General features: G+C 36.6%; 1 protein-coding gene across 4 annotated transcripts in view; it reads right to left on the reverse strand.

The window, feature by feature from the left end:
• Positions 1–19,987, reverse strand: part of RAPGEF6 (Rap guanine nucleotide exchange factor 6) — a 231,800-nt gene that overhangs the window by 194,184 nt on the left and 17,629 nt on the right. For all 4 annotated transcript variants that reach the window (XM_061189561.1, XM_061189562.1, XM_061189560.1 and 1 more), the window contains exons 2-4: positions 12,143–12,213; positions 11,107–11,163; positions 5,781–5,864 (exon numbers count right to left, since the gene is read on the reverse strand). In XM_061189561.1, the coding sequence (XP_061045544.1) occupies positions 5,781–5,864; positions 11,107–11,163; positions 12,143–12,213 (212 nt within the window). The remainder of the gene's footprint in view (positions 1–5,780; positions 5,865–11,106; positions 11,164–12,142; positions 12,214–19,987) is intronic.

Below are 19,987 nucleotides of genomic sequence, written 5' to 3' on the forward strand. Positions count from 1 at the left end.
ACATGGAGATGACGATCAATGCTTATTTGCTGCATAAATGAATGTTTCAATGAGTACACACATTAAATTTTATTTAAAAATCACAGTATGGGACTTCCCTGGTGGCGCAATGGTTAAGAAGCTGCCTGCCAATGCAGGGGACACGGGTTCGAGCCCTGGTCTGGGAAGATCCCACATAACACGGAGCAAATAAGCCCGTGCGCCACAACTACTGAGCCTGCGCTCTAGGGCCCGTGAGCCACAACTACTGAGCCCGCATGCCACAACTACTGAAGCCCGGGCGCCTAGAGCCCATGCTCCACAACAAAAGAAGCCATCGCAATGAGAAGCCCACGCACCACAACGAAGAGTAGCCCCCGCTCACCACAACTAGAGAAAGTCCGCGCACAGCAACGAAGACCCAACGCAGCCAAAAATAAAAAAAATAAATTTATTTTAAAAAATAAATAAATAAAAATAAAAATCACGGTAATGAAGTCCTTGTTTTCTTGAGCTACACTGAAAATTTACGGTGACAAATAGAAAATGGACTCAATTCTAGAAAAAACTAAATTCGCTTCAAAAGAAAGACAATGATATTTCAGATTTGATTTATTCCTTTTCTCCTTTGTTTATTGTAAACTGTAAAATATATTTTATTGGTTTAAATTACATATAAAACTTCATTACAAGATAAGGGGCTGCACTTTAGATGCATCATTAAAATATATGCAAACTAGAGTTTAGGTGATAAATGCTATAAAAATTCAAGGACCTGCCCCCTCAGTCAAATTTCTGGGAGTTCCATAATTTGGGGCATGACAACATATCACCTACAAGGTGAAATACAAGTTGCTGCACCTCATACCATCTAGCACAAAAGGAGAAGCACAATTTTTGGTTAGTTTTCTTGGATTCTGGAGGTAACACATAAAGTGTGCTACTTTGACCCATCTTCAGAGTTGCCCATAAGGCTGCTGCAAGTTCAGGACACAGTAGAAGCCACTCTACTACTTGGGCCTTATGATCCAGCATATCCAATGATGGATTATTTAGTGTTCACAGCAAATAGTGATATTCTAGGGAGTGTCCGACAAGCACTAATATGAGAATGACAGTGCAGGTCTCTAGAATTTCTGAAATATCCATGCTCTCTTCTGCAAATAACATTCTACTTTCCAGAAACAATTTCTGGCTTGCTACTGGGCGTTGGTAGAGGCTGAATGCCTAACCATGGGACATCAGGTGACTATGCAGCCTGAACTTCCTATCATGAACTGCATTCCTAGCCATAAGGGTTGGGCATGAGCAGTAGCAATCTATTATCAAATAAATATGGTATATAAGAGATCAAGTTTACCCAGGTCCAGAATAAGTTGCATGAGCAGGTGGCTCAGACTCCTTCAACACCAATTCCTGTTGCCTTGTCTCCTCCACCTCAATCTGTGCCTATGCCCACCCGGGGAGTCCCTTATGACCAGGTGACTGAAGAAGAAAAAACTTGAGCCTGTTTCACAGATGAGTCTGCACAACATGCTAGTACTACCCCAAAGTGGACAGCCCCACTCAAAGGTGACCCTGAAGGAAGGTAGTGAAGGAAAATCCTTCTAGGGAATAGAACTTCAAGCAGTACATTTGGTTGTCCATTTTATCTGGATTGAGAGAGGCCAGAATTATTAGATCAATATCTAAACATTCATGGGGGCAGTTACTAATGGTTTGGTTGAATAGTCAGAGACTTGGAAGGAAAAGGACTGGAAGACTGGTAACAAGGAAGTCTGGGAAGAGGTATATGGAAGGACTTCTTTCAAAATGGATACAGACTTTGAAGATACCTGTGTCCCCTGTGAATGCACAAAGGGCATCCACTGTAGAGGTAAACAAAATAACATGCTCTACAGATGTCAATCAAACTCTTTCTCCCCAGTCAGTGCTTGTTCAATGGGCCCACAAATGAAGTGGCTATTGTGACAGAGATGGAAAATATGCAGCAGCTCAACTACCAATGCTACTGCTGGGTACCTAATCTGTCAACAGCAGAAACCAATACTGAGTCTCTGATATGGAAGCATTCTTCAGGAGGACTATTCAGTCACCCAGACGCAGATTATTTACACTGGACCTTTTCTATCATGGAGAAGGACTATATTTGTCCCCACTGGAACAGGAACATATTCTGGAAATGATCTGCCTTTCCTGCCCATAATGCTTCTGTCAGCACCACTATCCACAGGCTCACAAAATGCCTATCTATTGCCTCGGCACTCTAGACAGCATCATTTTCAATCAAGGTACTCATTTTGCAGCAGCAGAAGTACAGCAATGGTTTGTCTCCCCCAGTAGCCAGAATACACGGGTCTGATATTCAAGGCGTGGAAACAGAAGTGGCTCTTCTCACTGTTATACTTAATAACTCATTCACAGAATTTTTACTTCCCCTCCCTAAAACTGTGAGCTCTGCTGGTTTTGATTCTTAGTCTTAGATTATGTCTAGCTATGGAAACACAGCAACGGTTCCACTGAATTAGAGACTTCCACCTGGCCGCTGAACCAAAAGGCAGGAAAAGGGGTCATTCTACTGGCCTGAGTGATTGATCCCAATCACCAAGGAGAAACTGAGTTGCTGCATACAATGGGGACCAGGAGAACTACATCTGAAGCCCAGGGGGTTCATTTAGGCTCCTTGTAGTACTTTCAAGTCCGCTGTTAAAGGTTAATGGAAAACTTACGGCAACCAAAAGACGTGGGGTGGGGTGGGCAGGATAATTAAGGATCCTTCAGAAATGAAAGTTTTGTACCCATCATCAGGTAAAGAATGCAGAACAGCTGAAATTCTGGCTGAGGGCGGAAGCACTGAATGGGTGGTGAAAAAAAGGAAGCGAGAGATACGAACTACAGGCTTGTGACCAGTTACAGAAACAAGGACTATATATTGTGTGTATGTCTGGAGTTGTGTAAATGTTAACCATTTTCTTCTTCCCTCTCTTCCCCATACTTATTTTATATATAAGTTGTTGGAGGTGAACTTTACAAAGTAGTTTGTAGTTAATAGAATATTCAGAGTACTGTGATGGAATATATAATTAACAGCGAGTAATGATTGTTGGGACTGTGCATCTCCTTATTTTGGGGAGAGAGTAGGAACTTCTTTACTTATATGAACGATAGCTACATCTTGTTAGGTGGAAACAGAGTTGGATGGAAGCTCAAATGTGTTCAGAATGAAAACTGAGTAACCAAGAGAGTGGACTGTACCATTTATTTATTGCCTCTCAAGTTCAAATGTATTTGCTCTCAGTTTCAAATTTACTTTGTAATAAAGCATCTGGATTTAGTCAAGATTCTCCTTTGGCCAGCTGGAAATGTTAAAGCTCTGTCAGTAAAGGGTGCTAGTACAGGGACACCGCAGTAGGAAAGTATTCTTTGCTCTGCCGGGTATGTGTGTGTAAAGCAAAGGGAGGTCCTATCTCCAGCCTCAGGGCCCACCTGCACCCTGGGCCGGGTGGGGGTGAGGGAGGATTTTATTGCTTACCGGTCCTGGTCAGAGGATCTCTTCCTGCCAGCCTTGACTCAGTAACTGTGGACAGCTCTGGCCCAGGGCAACCAAGTGAACTTCTCCATTAGCTATTGGGCTACAAGTAACATATTCACCAACAAGTTCTGAATTTCAGTTTTGGGGAGAGGGCTCCCCTTTCAAGTTTGTTCCTTCCTTGGGTACTCTCCCTTAGTTCCTTTATCCTTCTTAGTACCTAACTTCTTAAAGTAGTTAATAATTCTTTAAACTGTCCCTGTTCAAATTACTGTGTGGTTTCTGTCTACTCACTGATAAGGGAGTAACAAATACCTTAATATCTAGAGAAATAGGCTGTATTTTTATAACCTAGAAAACTACTACTATTCCTTCTCTTATTCTAGGTAGTGCTCATATCTGTTGATTACCATAATGATCATATCCCAACACTATTATAATGAACAGAAGCCAAAAATTATTTGATGCTTAATATATGCTAAGCATTATTCTACGTATTTTATTTGTATTGACTCATTTAATCCTAACAATAACCTATTACAAGTATCTCTCAAACACAAAATATAAATCTCCTACCTAGGAACTGCTCTCTAAATAACGATTAAATAGACTTCTACAATCATGTTTGCTGTGAAGTTCATGATGGTTACATTAAAGCATTCCATGACTTTGTTTTAAAATCTCATACTATCAGGAGTTCCCTGGCAGTCCAGTTGTTAGGACTTGGTGCTTTCACTGCCGTGGGCCCAGGTTCAATCCCTGGTTGGGGAACTAAGATCCCACAAGCTGAGTGGTACAGCTCAAAAAAAGAAAAAACAAAAAAACAAAAAAAAAAACTCATACTATCAATTATTTAAAAGATAAACTTCATTGTCTTGATCACAAACTCATGGTGAATTATTGTGGTTGATTAATGGCTACATAAAGTCCTTGACTATTCCTAATAGCAGAAAAGGGTGATAAAATATTCAAAAGAACAATACTAATAATCTTAAAATATAACTGTAGTATCAACCCAGCTTATTCTGTGTCAGTAGCTAACTCATTACAAATCACTAAAGTGACTTTCAGAAACACAGTGGAAAGGAACAATACCCAAAAGGCTTAAATAACCAAGAACTATTATGTATTTTATTTGTAAAAACAGTCAACAATATGTTTTATACTACTAATCAAGAAGTACAGATTTCATTTAACCAAAAGTTGAAGATATAAAGTTTCGAGAATAAAGACGTGGCTTTAAAAATGGCATCAAAACTGAGATGTCAAGTAGAATGTACCTTGACACTTAAATTTAATAGTTTTGCAACTAAATTAATTTAGCTGCAATTAGAAGTCTTACCTTAAAAGCCTAAAAATCTCTTCTCAATATTATTGGGAAAAAGTCACCAAAAAATTACATTTTTACCAAATTATAATTTGAGGCCCCAAAATCTTAAGAATTACTAACAGACCAAATTCTCTAAGAATACTATATCTGATCATCTTTCCAACCACTCTTCTTTTACCTAATAATTCTGATGGTGATAATTAACAATTACTTGTAACAGCCAGGCACTGTTCTAAGAACTCTCTCCCTCTGTATATATAAACTCATTTATTACTCAAAGCTGGCCTATGAAATACATCCTATTATTGTCCCTATTTTACAAATGAGGAAACCGAGGCACAAGGGGATTAAGTAATTTGCCCAAGAAGTATTATAGAGTAGAGCAAAGACATGAACTCAAGCAGTCTGGCTCTAGAATGTCAACTTTTACAGAGTTCCATTGAGAATTTTGAGTAGTAGCTTGCTATAACCTCATAAGGCACTTAAATAGGTTCTATTATTATCCTCTTACATACAAGAAAACTATAATTTGTCCAAAGTCATAAAACTAATAAGTGACAAAATCAGGATACTAGCCTAGTTCCCATTACTCTAAAAACCGATTTCTTAACTATAAAGATATATTGCCTCCCTATAACTAACAGCAATGAATGCAAAACCATCAGATAAATGAGATCAAATCTCACATACAACTAAAGATCAAATAGCAGTATAATATGCCACGGTGTAAACTATAGATTATACCCCCAAGAAATATGAAATATCAGTTGATTCCTGCCAAGTACTTCAAATAGTACCAAAAAGCAAGAACATTTCTAAAATGTATCACCTACTAAGAGAAAATACACATCTACATAAAAATAGTTTAACATAAGAAATAAAATAACTAGTTGTAATGTAACTTTGCCTACCACATACACTAAGCAGCAAATGTAAACATACCTGCAAGGAGGCAAAACCATGGAGTCTTTCATAAGCACAGATCCAGAAAGCAGGATATACCAACATCTGGCAATAGTTTCTGAACTGTTTAAACGAACAAGTAAATAGATGAGTAAATAAATACACACATTCACATGTATATGGATTCAGTACAAAATACAAAACATGAAAAATATTCTAATAATATCATAAATCATTAAAAATTAACTCTCCTTGGAAATTTTGCCTGTTGCCTAAGGTTTCATACAGATCATGTTCATATCTTACATAATCACTAGCTTAAGATATAGGCTTCAGAAATGTATGTTTATTAGCTCTATCTTATTAATTTATATCAGTAACTTCCCATTCCTCATTTTTGTGTACTGGATCACCACATTTGATGAAGATTAACTTAAATATTGTACTACATGTGCATATTAAAAAATTCTATTTCTGATAACTTTTATGTATATTACGAGTTTATTGTATATTAAAGACAATACTGTTCGGAATTCACAAGTTTATCAATGTTCCATCTTCACGTTCAACTATAATTTGGATCTACCTCTTTCTCTTAAATTTTATTCTGACAGAAATACATTAAATGCCTACCCAATCTTTCACTTTATGTGTGTTTGAGGGATAAAATAATACCAGATGACTTAAGTCCATCATCATTTTTAGTTCAGTTAAATCTCCAATGGAAACCGAGAACCTTGTTAGATGTTACTTTATAATCTAATCTTTTTCTCTTTCTCTCAAGTATTTTTAATTTACCATACCTAAAACTTCAATTAATTCCAATATGTAGACAATTCTAATTTTATAAAACAAACATTTCCTCTGAGCTGGAGAAATGTATATCTATCTGGCTATCAACTTGACATGTTAGCTTGTATATCTAACACACAACTCAACCGCAACATGTTCAAAATCTACCTATCATTTCTTTCAAGCTTCATTTTTTTCATTCTCCATGAATAGTACCATCCTCCACTCAGAAAACTAAGCCTCCAAACCACTCTACATAGCACCCAGGGTGAGGTTTCTGGGTGAATCCTATTGCCTACCATAAGAAAAAAGTATCATCAAGTTTCCAGAAGATACTTTAAAGTTCTTTATATCCATCCCTTCCATCTTCACAGAAGGAAGATACAAATGGCTGAAAATCTCCTACTTAAGGTTCTTTGTTTGGAAATTCTACTTTCTAATTCTTTTGAAACATGACTTTTGTACAAGAAGGAATAAAATCAGTAAAAGAAAATTCTGCCCAAAATCAAGACAGAAGAAAGTTATGATTGGATGCTACCATAAGCCTCTAATTTTTATCTCACTTTGCTGAAACAGTCACAAAGTTGTCAGTAAAGTCTACTATAAACAGAGGAAAAATCCTGAAATTCACTCCTACCACCAAGAGAGCCATGCCAACTCACGAATCAGAAACTGTTCAAACCTTGCAGAGAATTTCACTCTCAGAGCACAGTTTGGCAATGCATCTGATGAGTAAACACAAGGAAAGTGAAAGTCTTTTAACATGTGGCCATGCTATCTCCTTCCTCTTTGCAAGCAAATGAATCTAATAATCTAGCCTAGAGAAGAGTGGCAAATTTAATCTTGTCAGATCTTACTCCTTTCAAAGGCTTCACACTGCTCCTAAAATAAAGAACAAAAACTATTAAGGTGGCCTCCACCTGGCTCTCCACACCCCTCTCTTCCTGTTTCTTCCTCTCTGCTCGTGGCACTGAACATAGTGGTTTATTTTCACTCTTCCTATCATGCTGCTTCCCAGTTAAGGTCAACTATACACATTCTTTTCTCTGCTTCCACTAATCTTTGAATTTAAACTCTTTACTTAATTAACTTCCACATTCATTTTTTAGAAATTCCTTTGTTTATGATTAGCCAAATATAGATTTGGGTAACTCTTTGTATTAATTTTTAAACAGCTTAACTGAGGTATAATCAATATACCACAAATTCACTCATTTTAAGTGCACAATTCAATGACTTTTATGATATTGAAAAGAACTGTGCAAACATCACCACAAAGAGATCTCTTATGCCTTGTTTGCAGTCTATCCCTGCCCCAGGTAATCAATAACCTGCTCTGTCTCTATAGATTTGTCTTTCCTGGACAGTTCGTATAAATGGAATCATGTAATATGTGATGTTTCTATCTTGCTTCTTCCATTTAGCATAATATGTTTGAGGTTTGTCCATGTTGTAGTGTGTAGCAGCATTTTATTCCCTTTTACTGCCAAATAGTATTCCACTATATAGATGCAGAGCATTTTATCTATCCATACACTGAACAATTTAATTATTTCGAGTTTTAGGCTAGTATGAATAGTGCTACTAAGAACATCTATGTGCAGTCTCTGCACGTGTTTTCATTTCTCTTGGGTAAATATATAAAAGTGGAATTACTGGGTCATATGGTAAAATTTTACGAAACTGCCAAACCGTTTCCTAAAGTGGCTATACTTACATCTGCACCACAAATATATGACGATTCCAGGTGTCACCATATCCTCACCAACACTTGTTATGTCTAGCTTTTAGACTGCAGATACTTCTTTTTTTCAACATCTTTATTGGAGTATAATTGCTTTACAATGGTGTGTTAGTTTCCGCTTTATAACAATGTGAATTAACATATTTCCCCATATCTCCTCCCTCTGGCATCTCTCACCGTCCCTATCCACCACTCTAGGTGGACACAAAGCACCGAGCTGATCTCCCTGTGCTATGCGGCTGCTTCCCACTAGCTATTTATTTTACATTTGGTAGTGTATACATGTCCATGCCACTCTCTCACTTCGTCCCAGCTTACCCTTCCCCCTCCCCATGTCCTCAAGTCCATTCTCTACATCTGTGTCTTTATTCCTGTCCTGCCTCTAGGTTCTTCAGGACCTTTTTTTTTTTTTTTTTAGATTCCATATATATGTGTTAGCATACAGTATTTGTTTTTCTCTTTCTGACTTACTTCACTCTGTACGACAGACTCTAGGTCCATCCACCTCACTACAAATAACTCAATTTCGTTTCTTTTTATGGCTGAGCAATATTCCATTGTATATATGTGCCACATCTTTTTTACCCTTGACTGCAGCTACTTTTTAAAATATATTTTTAATTGAAGTAACACTGGTTTACAACATATGTTTCATATGTACAACATTATATTTCTACTTCTGTATACCCTATAGCACGCTCACTATCAAAAATTTAGTTTCCATCCATTACCATACAAGTGATCCCCTTTACCCATTTCACACGCCTGCAACTGTAGCTATTCTAATGGGTGTAAAGTGAATATCTCATTAATTTTTGTGTGTGGTGTAAGATAAGAATCTAAATTAAGTTTTTGCATATAAATACTCAATCAACCGAGCACCATTTGTTGAAAAAACTATGCTTTCCCAATTGAAATGCTTTAGTACCTTCATCAAAAATAAACTGTTCACTGGTGGTTCCTTTTTAATACTCAGTTGTGTTAGACCCACATTGTGTGCACATCTTAGCTACATAGCTACAAGGCCATTAAAAAAAAAACACACAGAAACTGTTTATAAATATAATGGTTTATTTCTGGGTTCTAAATTCTGTTCCACTTATCTATAAATCTATACTTTTCCTTGATAGCACTTAAATATGTGTAGCTATTTTAATTAACTTTCTCTCCCCCACTATACAATAAACTCATAAGGACAAATCCTGTGTCTTCCCACCACTCTACACCAGGCTAAGCATAATGTATAGCAGACAAACATTTAATAGTAAGTGAATGAATCAACAAATGAACAAATAAAGCTATTAAAAGCCATATGAATCCAGTAAATACTTAGAAATAATGACAAACACAGTGTGCAATGAAACACTGAACTTAATACCATTTCTCTATACTAGCTGCATATAAATAATAAGAGAGATCACTGTTGCCAAAATTTTTGGAAGAAAAACAGAGAAGAATATCTTCATAATCTTGAGGAAGGGAAAGATTTTGTTCTTTTAAACAGGACATGAGAAGCACTAATCACAAGCAGAAAAATTGAGAAAGTAAGAAATTTCTTTTCTTCAAAAGATGCCACTAATAGAGTAAAAAAAAGCAAGCCACACAGTGGGAGAAGATATTCACAACTTATGTACCCAACAAAGGACTTAGATAGAGAATTCATAAAAATTTTCTACAAATCAATAGAAATAAGATAGCCCAACTAAAAAATGGTCAAAAACTTGAATCAGGAGCTCATAAAAGAGCTAACCAAATAGCCTATAAAAACATGAAAATCATTCATCATCATTAGTAAGCAGGAAAACAAAAAACAAAATCAATAGATAAAATGAAATACATATTTTAGATTCTAATGTTACAATCTCCTGGGACTTCCCTAGTGGCACAGTGGTTGAAAGTCCGCCTGCCAATGAAGGCGACACGGATTCGATCCCTGGTCCAGCAAGATCCCACATGCTGCGGAGCAACTAAGCCCGTGCGCCACAGCTACTGGGCCTGCGCTCTAGAGACAATGAGCCACAACTACTGAAGCCCGCGCATCTAGAGCCCGTGCTCCACAACAAGAGAGGCCACCACAATGAGAAGCCCACACACCCTTGCAACGAAGAGTAGCCCCTGCTTGCTGCAACTAGAGAGGGCCTGCACTCAGACACGAAGACCCAACGCAGCCAAAACTAAGTAAATAAAATAAACAAATTTATAAAAAAAAAAAGAATCTCCTAAATTTGAGCATGTGCATTTCCAATGCTTTTATTCCTAAGAATATTCCCAAGAAGAATGAGTAAATAGAGGTACAAAAACACAGGAATAAACTATTCATAGAAACTTACTATTCATGATAGGGAAAAACTGGAAACAACCCTAATATTTATTAATAGTGGGAAGGATAAACAAATTATGTTATTTTCACATAACTGTATACTGTAAAGAACTGAAAAAGAATGAATGCAAAAACATGGAAGAATCTCCAACATCTGTGAAGTATAAAAAGCCTGACCAAAAGATTTTTATCTATATGAAATTCACAGAGACAAAACTAATTTAAGGTGACAGACATCAGAACTAGATTACCTTTCCAAGACAGTTGACTAGAGCCTTCTGAAGAGCTGATATGTTCTACATATTCACTGCATAGTAGTTACACAGGTGTATATATTTATTAAACTTCGTTGCACTGTACACCTTCTGTGAGCTCTATGTATATTATATTTCACAGTTTAGGAATATGTTTCAATCTCCTCTACAGAAACTGTTCCAGAATCAAATGAATTTCAATGCTAACAATCTAAATTTTAAACATTAATTTAAGCTAATTATGGAAATACTTACCAAAAAAGAACTTGATTGCCACTGTATCTCTCATAGCGTGCTCTTGCAGACATTAATCTAACATATTTTTTAAAAAGTAAAAATTTTTTAAATTATTTTATTTGAATTGTTTCAAAAATTGTTATAATTACAACAGAAAATGATCAGATCTATCACTAAATTTTTCACTAGAGTTTAAATATATGATCACACACACACACAAATCTGTTGAATAAATATAAATTTGCTTGCATTTAAAAATACTTTTCTACTAATGCCCTAGTTTTTTCTTTCTTCTTGATACACTTATTTGACATATACTAATATCTAAATTATGTTACACAGAAAACAGAAAATAATAAATTCCAAACAGTTATATTTAGAATCTGGTCCACAGCCAGAAACTTAAATAGCCAGAAAAAGTGATGAGTAAGCTGGTCATGGAAGAAAAACACAGTTTAATTAAAATATTATGCAAAGTTATAATAGTTAGTGCTTATAGCACTCAAAAGTATTTTTACAAATATAATCACAATGATACAAGGTAGCAGGAGAGAAAACTCATTTTACAGAATAGAAAAATGAGGTTCAAAAAAAAAAGAAAAATGAGGTTCAGAAAGTTTACGGGTACTGTCCATAGGAGCTTATGCCGAATCGATAGTCTTGCTCCTTCCACTTTAATATAACACTACATCATACCATGCCCATCTCAAGCATTTGATACAATAAATATCAATACAAACTACAAAGAGAAAGTTCTGTTTTCACTAGCTAGCACATACTGAGCACTGCACTTTGCTTTAAATATTCTCATTTAATCTTCAAAATGCTGTAACAAAGGTAATCTTTTTATCCCTATTTTATGGAAGACAAAACTGCAGCATAGATGTTTAGACTTGCTCAAAGTCTCAGGGCTAAGAAAAACTGGAATGAGAAAGGCCAATTTCTTTGCATATCCTATAAAAAGCCCCTAAATGATTTGGTCCCTGCAACTATCTATCCAAACTCATTTGAATAACCCCTTAGCACATGCTCTTAAACACAGCATCACACTTACCTAAGCTGATGTTCCCTGAGATTTGATAATATTTCCATTCCATGAAGATAAGAATAAATAGTATTTAAGTCCTGTAGAACAGAAAAGATTTTAGATTAATTTTCAAATATACTTTTTAAAATACGATATCCCACAATTCTGATTTTAAGCAAACAACCATTTATGACACAACTGTTAACTACAGAAGAGTCACAAAATCTCTGAATTACAATAGATCTGAAAAGGTTTAGAAGAGTTCCCTCAACTCACACAGGAACCCCTCCTCAGTATGGCTGACAACCTCTACTCAAACAACGCAGAAATCAAGAACTCATTACTTCATATAAAAGTCTATTTCATTTCTAAACAGATGCAATCTTTCTTATTTAGTGACCTCCAAATATTTGAAAACAGTTATCCTATCTTCTTTTAAGTCTTTTTTTTTTTCCTCCAGATAACGAAGTCTAAATATTTGCAGGTTCCAGATCTTTAAGCATCCTAACTGATCTCCTCTGGAGATGATTCTGTTTGTCAATATTCCTCTTAAAATATGATTTTCTAAAAAAACCCTCTTTTTAAACAGATTCAAGGTGGTATTAATCTACCACTAAACAAAACTGACATCCAATGGGACAATGCTATTGTTCACTCTCTGAAAGAACTCGGGAACATTTCTCTAGCCCTCATTCAGATAATTAGATATTAATAAACCCAAGTTAATAAAGTATAGTAGTATAGTATAACCTCAGCTAAGAGCAATGGCATAGCAAAAGGAAAATGTGGAAGCAGGGAACATTCCTGACAGAAAAGAGTATTTTACCACAGAATGTTGGTGCACAGTGATTATAAAGAAGCATAAATTCTCTACATAACATTTACCTCCTTATTCTCTTACAAGGAGTAATGCCTTTATACCAGGGCAGACTGCTCCCAAACACTACTCTCTTTGATATATAACTAGACAAGAGAATTATCAAATGACAGAGAGAAAAAAAGAAAAGACAACTGTTTTCCCCAATATGCTACTAAGACAACAAGGAAGCTCTAAGAAAAAAAGCAATAATCTCTGATTCCAAAGCTTACAACTGCCAATTAACCATGATGGATTCAATGACCACACACACCTCTGCTAAATCCTTACCAAAATAAGAGGGAAAAAGATTTTTAAGTATATATATAAAAAAAAAAAAAAGATGAATAGATTAAAAGAGGAAACCACAGCAAATGAGTCTATAGACCTAAAAAAGGTCTATAAAATTCAATAAGACAACAGATGGAGCAGTGATATGATAAACTGTACTTCCAAAGAGGGCTACAATGATATGTCTTATCCCATATGCTCTTTTGCAATGAGACCTTGTCACTCCCTCATCAAAAGTAGGAATCTAGGTGCCCTCCGCATGAATCTGGGTTGGTCCTGTGATTTGTTCTGACCCAAAGAATGTGCCAGAAGTGAGGTCGTGTAACTTCTAAGATTCAAATACCCTGAGAGCACCAATGTTGTGAGGAAGCCCAAAATAGCCTCATTGAAAGAGAAAGGCCACATGAAACAGCACCAAAGAACCGGATACGTGATTCCTTCTTAGACCAGACCAGCTACCAGCTGAATGGAACTAAGAGAATGATCCAAGTCGAGGTTCTGTGGGGCAAAAGAAACAACCTCCTAGCCAAAACTTTCTGAGCTGAGGTCAGAAACAGAGTCCTGGAAAAAGTCTGGCTCATAGTGAGCTCACTGAGCCTGCAGACCCACCTAATAGTCTTGTCTCTCTCCACTCCCCAAGTTTATAACTAGAATTTATTTATCTGGCAGTTAGAATAACTCCCACAAAGGAACCTATGTGGTAAAAGCTGTCATAGTGGAAAAAGCCAAGTGGAAACCTCTGAAACTGCCCCATTCCCCAGAACAAGATAGTAAATAAAAGACAATATTGCTTTTCCAAAGAGGCAAAGAAGCAAAGACTAGGGCCGCCAGTAAAGGCTTAAAAGTATGCAGGGGTGACAGTCCTTCTCATGCATCATCTGCAAAAATCAGACAGATCCTAAAAAATGACTACAGACTGTCATAGACTTAACCAAATTTTAGCTCTGGGCACAGCTGCAAGTCCCAGAGGTAATATTGTTGAAGGAATGATTAATTAAGCTTCAGGTATTGATTTGGTGAATGTATTCTTTTCCATTCCAGTTACTAAAGTAAAAAGTACAAGAAACAGTTGGCAGTCGTGCAGGACAATATTAACTTACAGTTTTGCCTAAGGGCTATTTCAACTTTCTCAGTCTCTACCATAATATAACCTGAAACCATCTAGACCACCTGACACATTACATATGTATTTTGCTGACTGAACAGAATGAACAAGAGAATGAGCAAGGAGTGGCTGGTACCCTGGAGTCTTGGGTAACACACTTGAACTCCTGGAAGTGAGATATTAACTCTATGAGGGCTCAAAGACCTGCCACTTTAATGTTTTCGGGGGTGCAGTGGTCAGGAGCATTACAAAACATACCTTCCAAAGTAAAAGACAAACTTTTGAGACTTCAGCTTTCATTCAAGATGGAATAAGAGGGATTGGACTTACCTTCCATCTAAAACAACTAAAAAATCATAATAAATAAATGAAACAACATTTTTCAAGAGATAAGGCATTACGAAAAAAAGACAGTGACATTTGAGAGACGGGAAACGAATGAGGTGATTCATATAATTATCATACCTTACTGCCTGGTGGTATCTTGAGAAGAAGTAGCTGGCCACCTGCAGAGTAGAAGGTACCTCAAGTTTGCAGAGCTGGACAGAGAGAGTGCATACTACACAGAAAGAATGAATGTTCTGAAAACCTACAGAGGGTCTCACTTGAGTCTAGGTTGAGTACTGATCTTTCCATGTACATGAAGAAATACCTGAACTCAGGGAAAGAACCATCTGAAAGGATTAGAGTAGTGGTCCTCAATCAAGACTGATTTTGCCCCCTGGGTGACATAGTGATATCTTGAGACATTTGGGGTTGTCATAATTTTCAGAGGGGAAGGCGGGGCACTACCAGCATCACGTGACTATAAGCCAGAGATGCTGTTAAATATCCTATGATGCCCAAGACAAGGCCCCAGAATAAAGCATTCTCTGGGCCAAAACATCAACAGTTCTGAGGTTTAAACTTCTTGGATTAAAGGCAACAACACCCAAAACTCACACAGGGACCAGAAGAGTTACTATTCCCACCAGGGAGAGTGGAAAAAATCTCATAATTCAGAACGCATTTAGTAGAGTACTCAAAAGCCTTTGGATTCAGTACTGGGCAAAATTAACACTGCACTAAATGCTACTCTGGTGCTACGTAGCATAGCTCAAAAAAGAGCCCCAAAGGGTCATATGATTTCCAAATTACCTGTGTCCCAGAAGAATATTTACAGGAAATAAAATATACCCAGCACATAAAAAAGTAAAATTCACCATCTCTGGTACTCCATTAAAAATCACCAGGCATGAAAAAAAACAGGAAAAATGACTCATAAGGAGGAGAGAAAAAATCAAAACCAACTCAGTAATTACCAGATAACACAATTAGTACAAAAAGACATTTAAAAACTTATTAAAACTATATTCCATATGTTCAAGGAAATATAGAAAAGATTAACTATATTAGAAGGGGCACTAAAAAAAATTCCAGAGATGAAAACAACACTCAGATGTAAAATACACTGGATGGGATAAGTGGCACATTAAGACATTGTAGAAGAAAAGATTTAAAAACTTAAAGACACAAAAATAGAAATAAAAAATAAAATACATGGAGGAAGGAGATCAAGATGGTGGAGTAGGAGGATTCAGAGCTCACTTCCCCCAATGAACACATCAAAAATACATCTATTGTACATGTGGAGCAACTCTCACTGAAAACAAACTGGAGACTGGCAGAAAGGCTCTTACACAACCAAGGCTGTAATGAAAAATCCACATGAAATCAGGTAAGAAAAGAGGAGAAGCAATCAGGTGAGGACCTGTGCCCCTAGGAGGGGACACAGCAAAGGAGGGGGACTGCATGGGCTCAGGGACCCTCCCCAAACAGTGAGGGGTGTGAACCACATATTAGGAAACTCAGCCCTGGGGTCCAACATCAGAAAGATAAGTCCTCTTGGCTGACTTGAAGACCAGTGGGACTAGCAGGGGGGCTGTGAGAAATCTAGATGTTGCTAGTGAAGAGCACCCACGTGCTTGGTTTCTCTCAAAACAGGGTGGAGAAAGCAACTGAAAATGCCAGGTACTCTAGCTGGCTTCCTGCATCTGTCCAAACGTGCACCCTGGCTCATGCTGAGGGCCGCTTCAGCCGCTCTTGCTCCATGGCACAGCTCCCCACTAGGGTGAAGGCTGCCATAGCCAAGTAGAGTAGACAGCTGTGGCAGACAGAGCCAGCTCAGACCCAGCACTGCATCTGAATGGGGTGAGGGCAACCATTACTGGCATTCGTGGGGACAACAGATCAAAAGCAGTCTGCAACTCCAGTGTGCTGGGACTGCCCCAGTGTGCACCTTGACCCACATCGACTGCCCACTCTAGCCTCTCATGGTCCAGTACTGCTACCCTCTGGGGCAAAAATGCCGAGGTTGCTGGCGGGGAGCACACACTTAGAGAAAATGGAACCAGCTCAGACCTAACCTTCAGGACTTCTGCTCTCGAACCTTGGAAACTTGGGACAAGGATGCCGATTCCTGCCACTTGTATTTAACATAGTATTGGAAGTCCTAGTCACAGCAATCAGACAAGAAAAAAAGACATAAAAGGCATCTAAATTGGAAGAGAAGAAAAACTGTCACTATCTGCAGATGATGTCATATTTTACATAGAAAACTCTATAAAATTTCCACCAAAAAAACTATTAAAATAAATGAATTCAATAAAGTTGCAGAATATAAGATTAATATACAGAAATCTGTGGCTTTTCTATACACTAATAATAATGAACTATCAGAAAGAGAAAGCAAGAAAACAACTGCATTTGAAACTGCATGAAAAGAATAAAATCTAGGAATAAACTTGACCAAGGAGGTGAAAGACCCATATGCTGAAAACTATAAAACACTGATAAAGGAAACTGAAGATGATACAAAGAAATGGAAAGATATCCTGTGCTCATGGACTGGAAGAATTAATATTGTTAAAATGTCCATACTGCCCAAAGCAATCTACAGATTTAATACAATCCCTATCAAAATACCCATGACATTTTTCACAGAACTAGAACAAATAATCCTAAAACTTATATGGAACCACAAAAGAACCTGAATAGCCAAAGCAACCTTGAGAAAAAAGAACAAAGCTTGAGGTATCATGCTCCCTCACTTCAGACTATACTACAAAGTAACAGTAATCAAAACAGGATGATACTGGCTCAAAAAAAGGACACATAGATCAATGAAATGGAATAGAGAGCCCAAAAATAAACCCACATACCTATGGCCAATTAATCTAAGTCAAAGGGGACAAGAATATTCAATGGGGAAAAGACAATCTCTTCAGTAAGCCATGCTGGGAAAACTGGACAGCTACATGTAAAAGAATGAGATTAGGACATCTCCTCACACCATATACAAAAATAAACTCAAAATGGATTAAAGACCTAACTGTAAGACCTGAAACCATAAACTCCTAGAAGAGGACATAGGCAGAACACTCTGACATAAATCACAGCAATATTTTTTTTTGTATCCTAAGGCAACAGAAACAAAAGCAAAAATAAACAAATGGGACCTAATTAGACATAAGAGCTTTTGCACAGCAAAGGAAACCATCGACAAAACAAAAAGACAATTGACTGCTGAATGAGAGAAAATATCTACAAATGATATGACCAACAAGGAATTAATATCCAAAATATATAAACAGCTCATATAATTCAGTATCAAAGAAACAACTCAATGAGAAAATGGGCAGAAGAAAAAGACATGAAACACATTCTTCCAAAGAAGATATACAGATGGCCAAGAGGCATATGAAAAGATGCTCAACATCACTAATCATCAGAGAAATGCAAATCAAAACCATAATTATATACCACCTCGCTCCTGTCAGAACAGCTATCAGCAGAAAGATCACAAATAACAAATCTTGGCAAGGATGTGGGGAAAAGGGAGCCCTAGTAAGGAAAGGGAATATAAATTGGTGCAGCCACTATGGAAAACAGTATGGAGGTTCCTTCAAAAACTAAAAATAGAACTACCATAAGATCCAGCAATTCCACTTCTAGGTATACATCTGAAGAAAATTAAAACACTAATTCAAAGAGGTACATGCACCCAATGTTCACAGCAGCATTATTTACAACAGCCAAGATACGGAAGCAACTAAGTGTCCATCAACAGATGAATGGATAAAGAAGACGTAGTATGTGTACGTATGTGTGCGCTCGCACACACACAATGGAATACTGCTCAGCCATGAAAAGGAATGAAATTTTGCCATTTGTAACAACATGGATGGACCTGGAGGGTATTATTCTTAGTGAAATAAATCAGACAGAGAAAGACAAATACTGCATGTTATCACATGTGGAATCTAAAAAGTAAAACAAATGAATACATATAACAAAACAGAAACAGACTCATGGATACAGAGAACAAACTAGTTGTTACCAGTGGGGAGAGAGGCAAGATAGGGGTAGGAGATTAAAAGGTACAAACTAGTAAATATAAAATAAATAAGATACAAAGATGCAATGTACAGCACAGGGAATACAGCCAATATTTTATAATAACTTTAAATGGAGTATAATCTACAAAAATACTGAATTGCTATGTTGTATGTATGATCTAACACTGTATAATATTGTAAATCAACTATACTTCAATTTAAAAATATAAATAAATAAAACACAGGGAGAAAAGATGGAAAAAAATATGAACAGAGCACAAAAATGTGAACAGTGAGATAGGCATCAACTTCAAGCAGGCCTAACAGAAGTATAACTGGAGTCACTGTGAAGAAGACAAAGAACAAAAAAACAATTTGGAGAATAGTGGAAAATCTTCCATATTTGATAAAAACTATAAACTTGCACATCCATGAAGCTCAACAAAACTCAAGCACAAGAAATATAAAATAAACAACAGCAAAGATCATAATCAAATTGCTTAAAAAATGATAAAATTATAAAAGCAGCTAGAGAAAGAAGATAAATTACACAGCGGGATCATTAGAATACAGAACACTTCTAGTCAGAAACAATGCAATCCAGACAACACTGTAGTAACACCTTTAAAGTCACAAAAGAAAAAAACTATCAATCTAGAATACTATTCCCGGTCAAAATACTTTCAAAGAGGAAGGCAAAATATTTTTCATATATACAAAGGTTGAGTCAGTCAATCACCAGCACACCTGCTCTACAAAAAAATGTTAAAAGTCATTCATAAAAGAGGAACACGATACAATATGGAAATCTGGAGCTACACAAAGGAATGAAGAAAACTGGAAATGGTAACTACATGGGTAAATATAAATCTTTTTTCTAATTATTTAAAAGACAATTGACTATTTAAAGAAACAGCAACAATGACAACAATGTATTATGAGGTTTATTTATGTGTACAAGTAAAATGCATCACAACAGCACAAAGGCCAGGAGGTAAAAATGGAAGTATAATATTGTAAGGTTCTTATATAAGAAATAGTATAATATCACTTGAAGGTTGATTGTGATAAGTTTAAGATGTATACTATAAACCTTAATAAATTTCATAGTCTGTAGATTCTTTTGGATTTTCTACATATACAATAACATCTCCTGTGAACAAGAACACTAGTATTTCCTCCCCAATCTATGTATGTACGTTTTTTTTTTTTTTCCCCTAGCTTTAATGCATGAGCTAGAACTT

The sequence above is a fragment of the Eubalaena glacialis genome, chromosome 4 (assembly GCF_028564815.1).
Source record: "Eubalaena glacialis isolate mEubGla1 chromosome 4, mEubGla1.1.hap2.+ XY, whole genome shotgun sequence".
Taxonomy (NCBI): Eukaryota; Metazoa; Chordata; class Mammalia; order Artiodactyla; family Balaenidae; genus Eubalaena; species Eubalaena glacialis.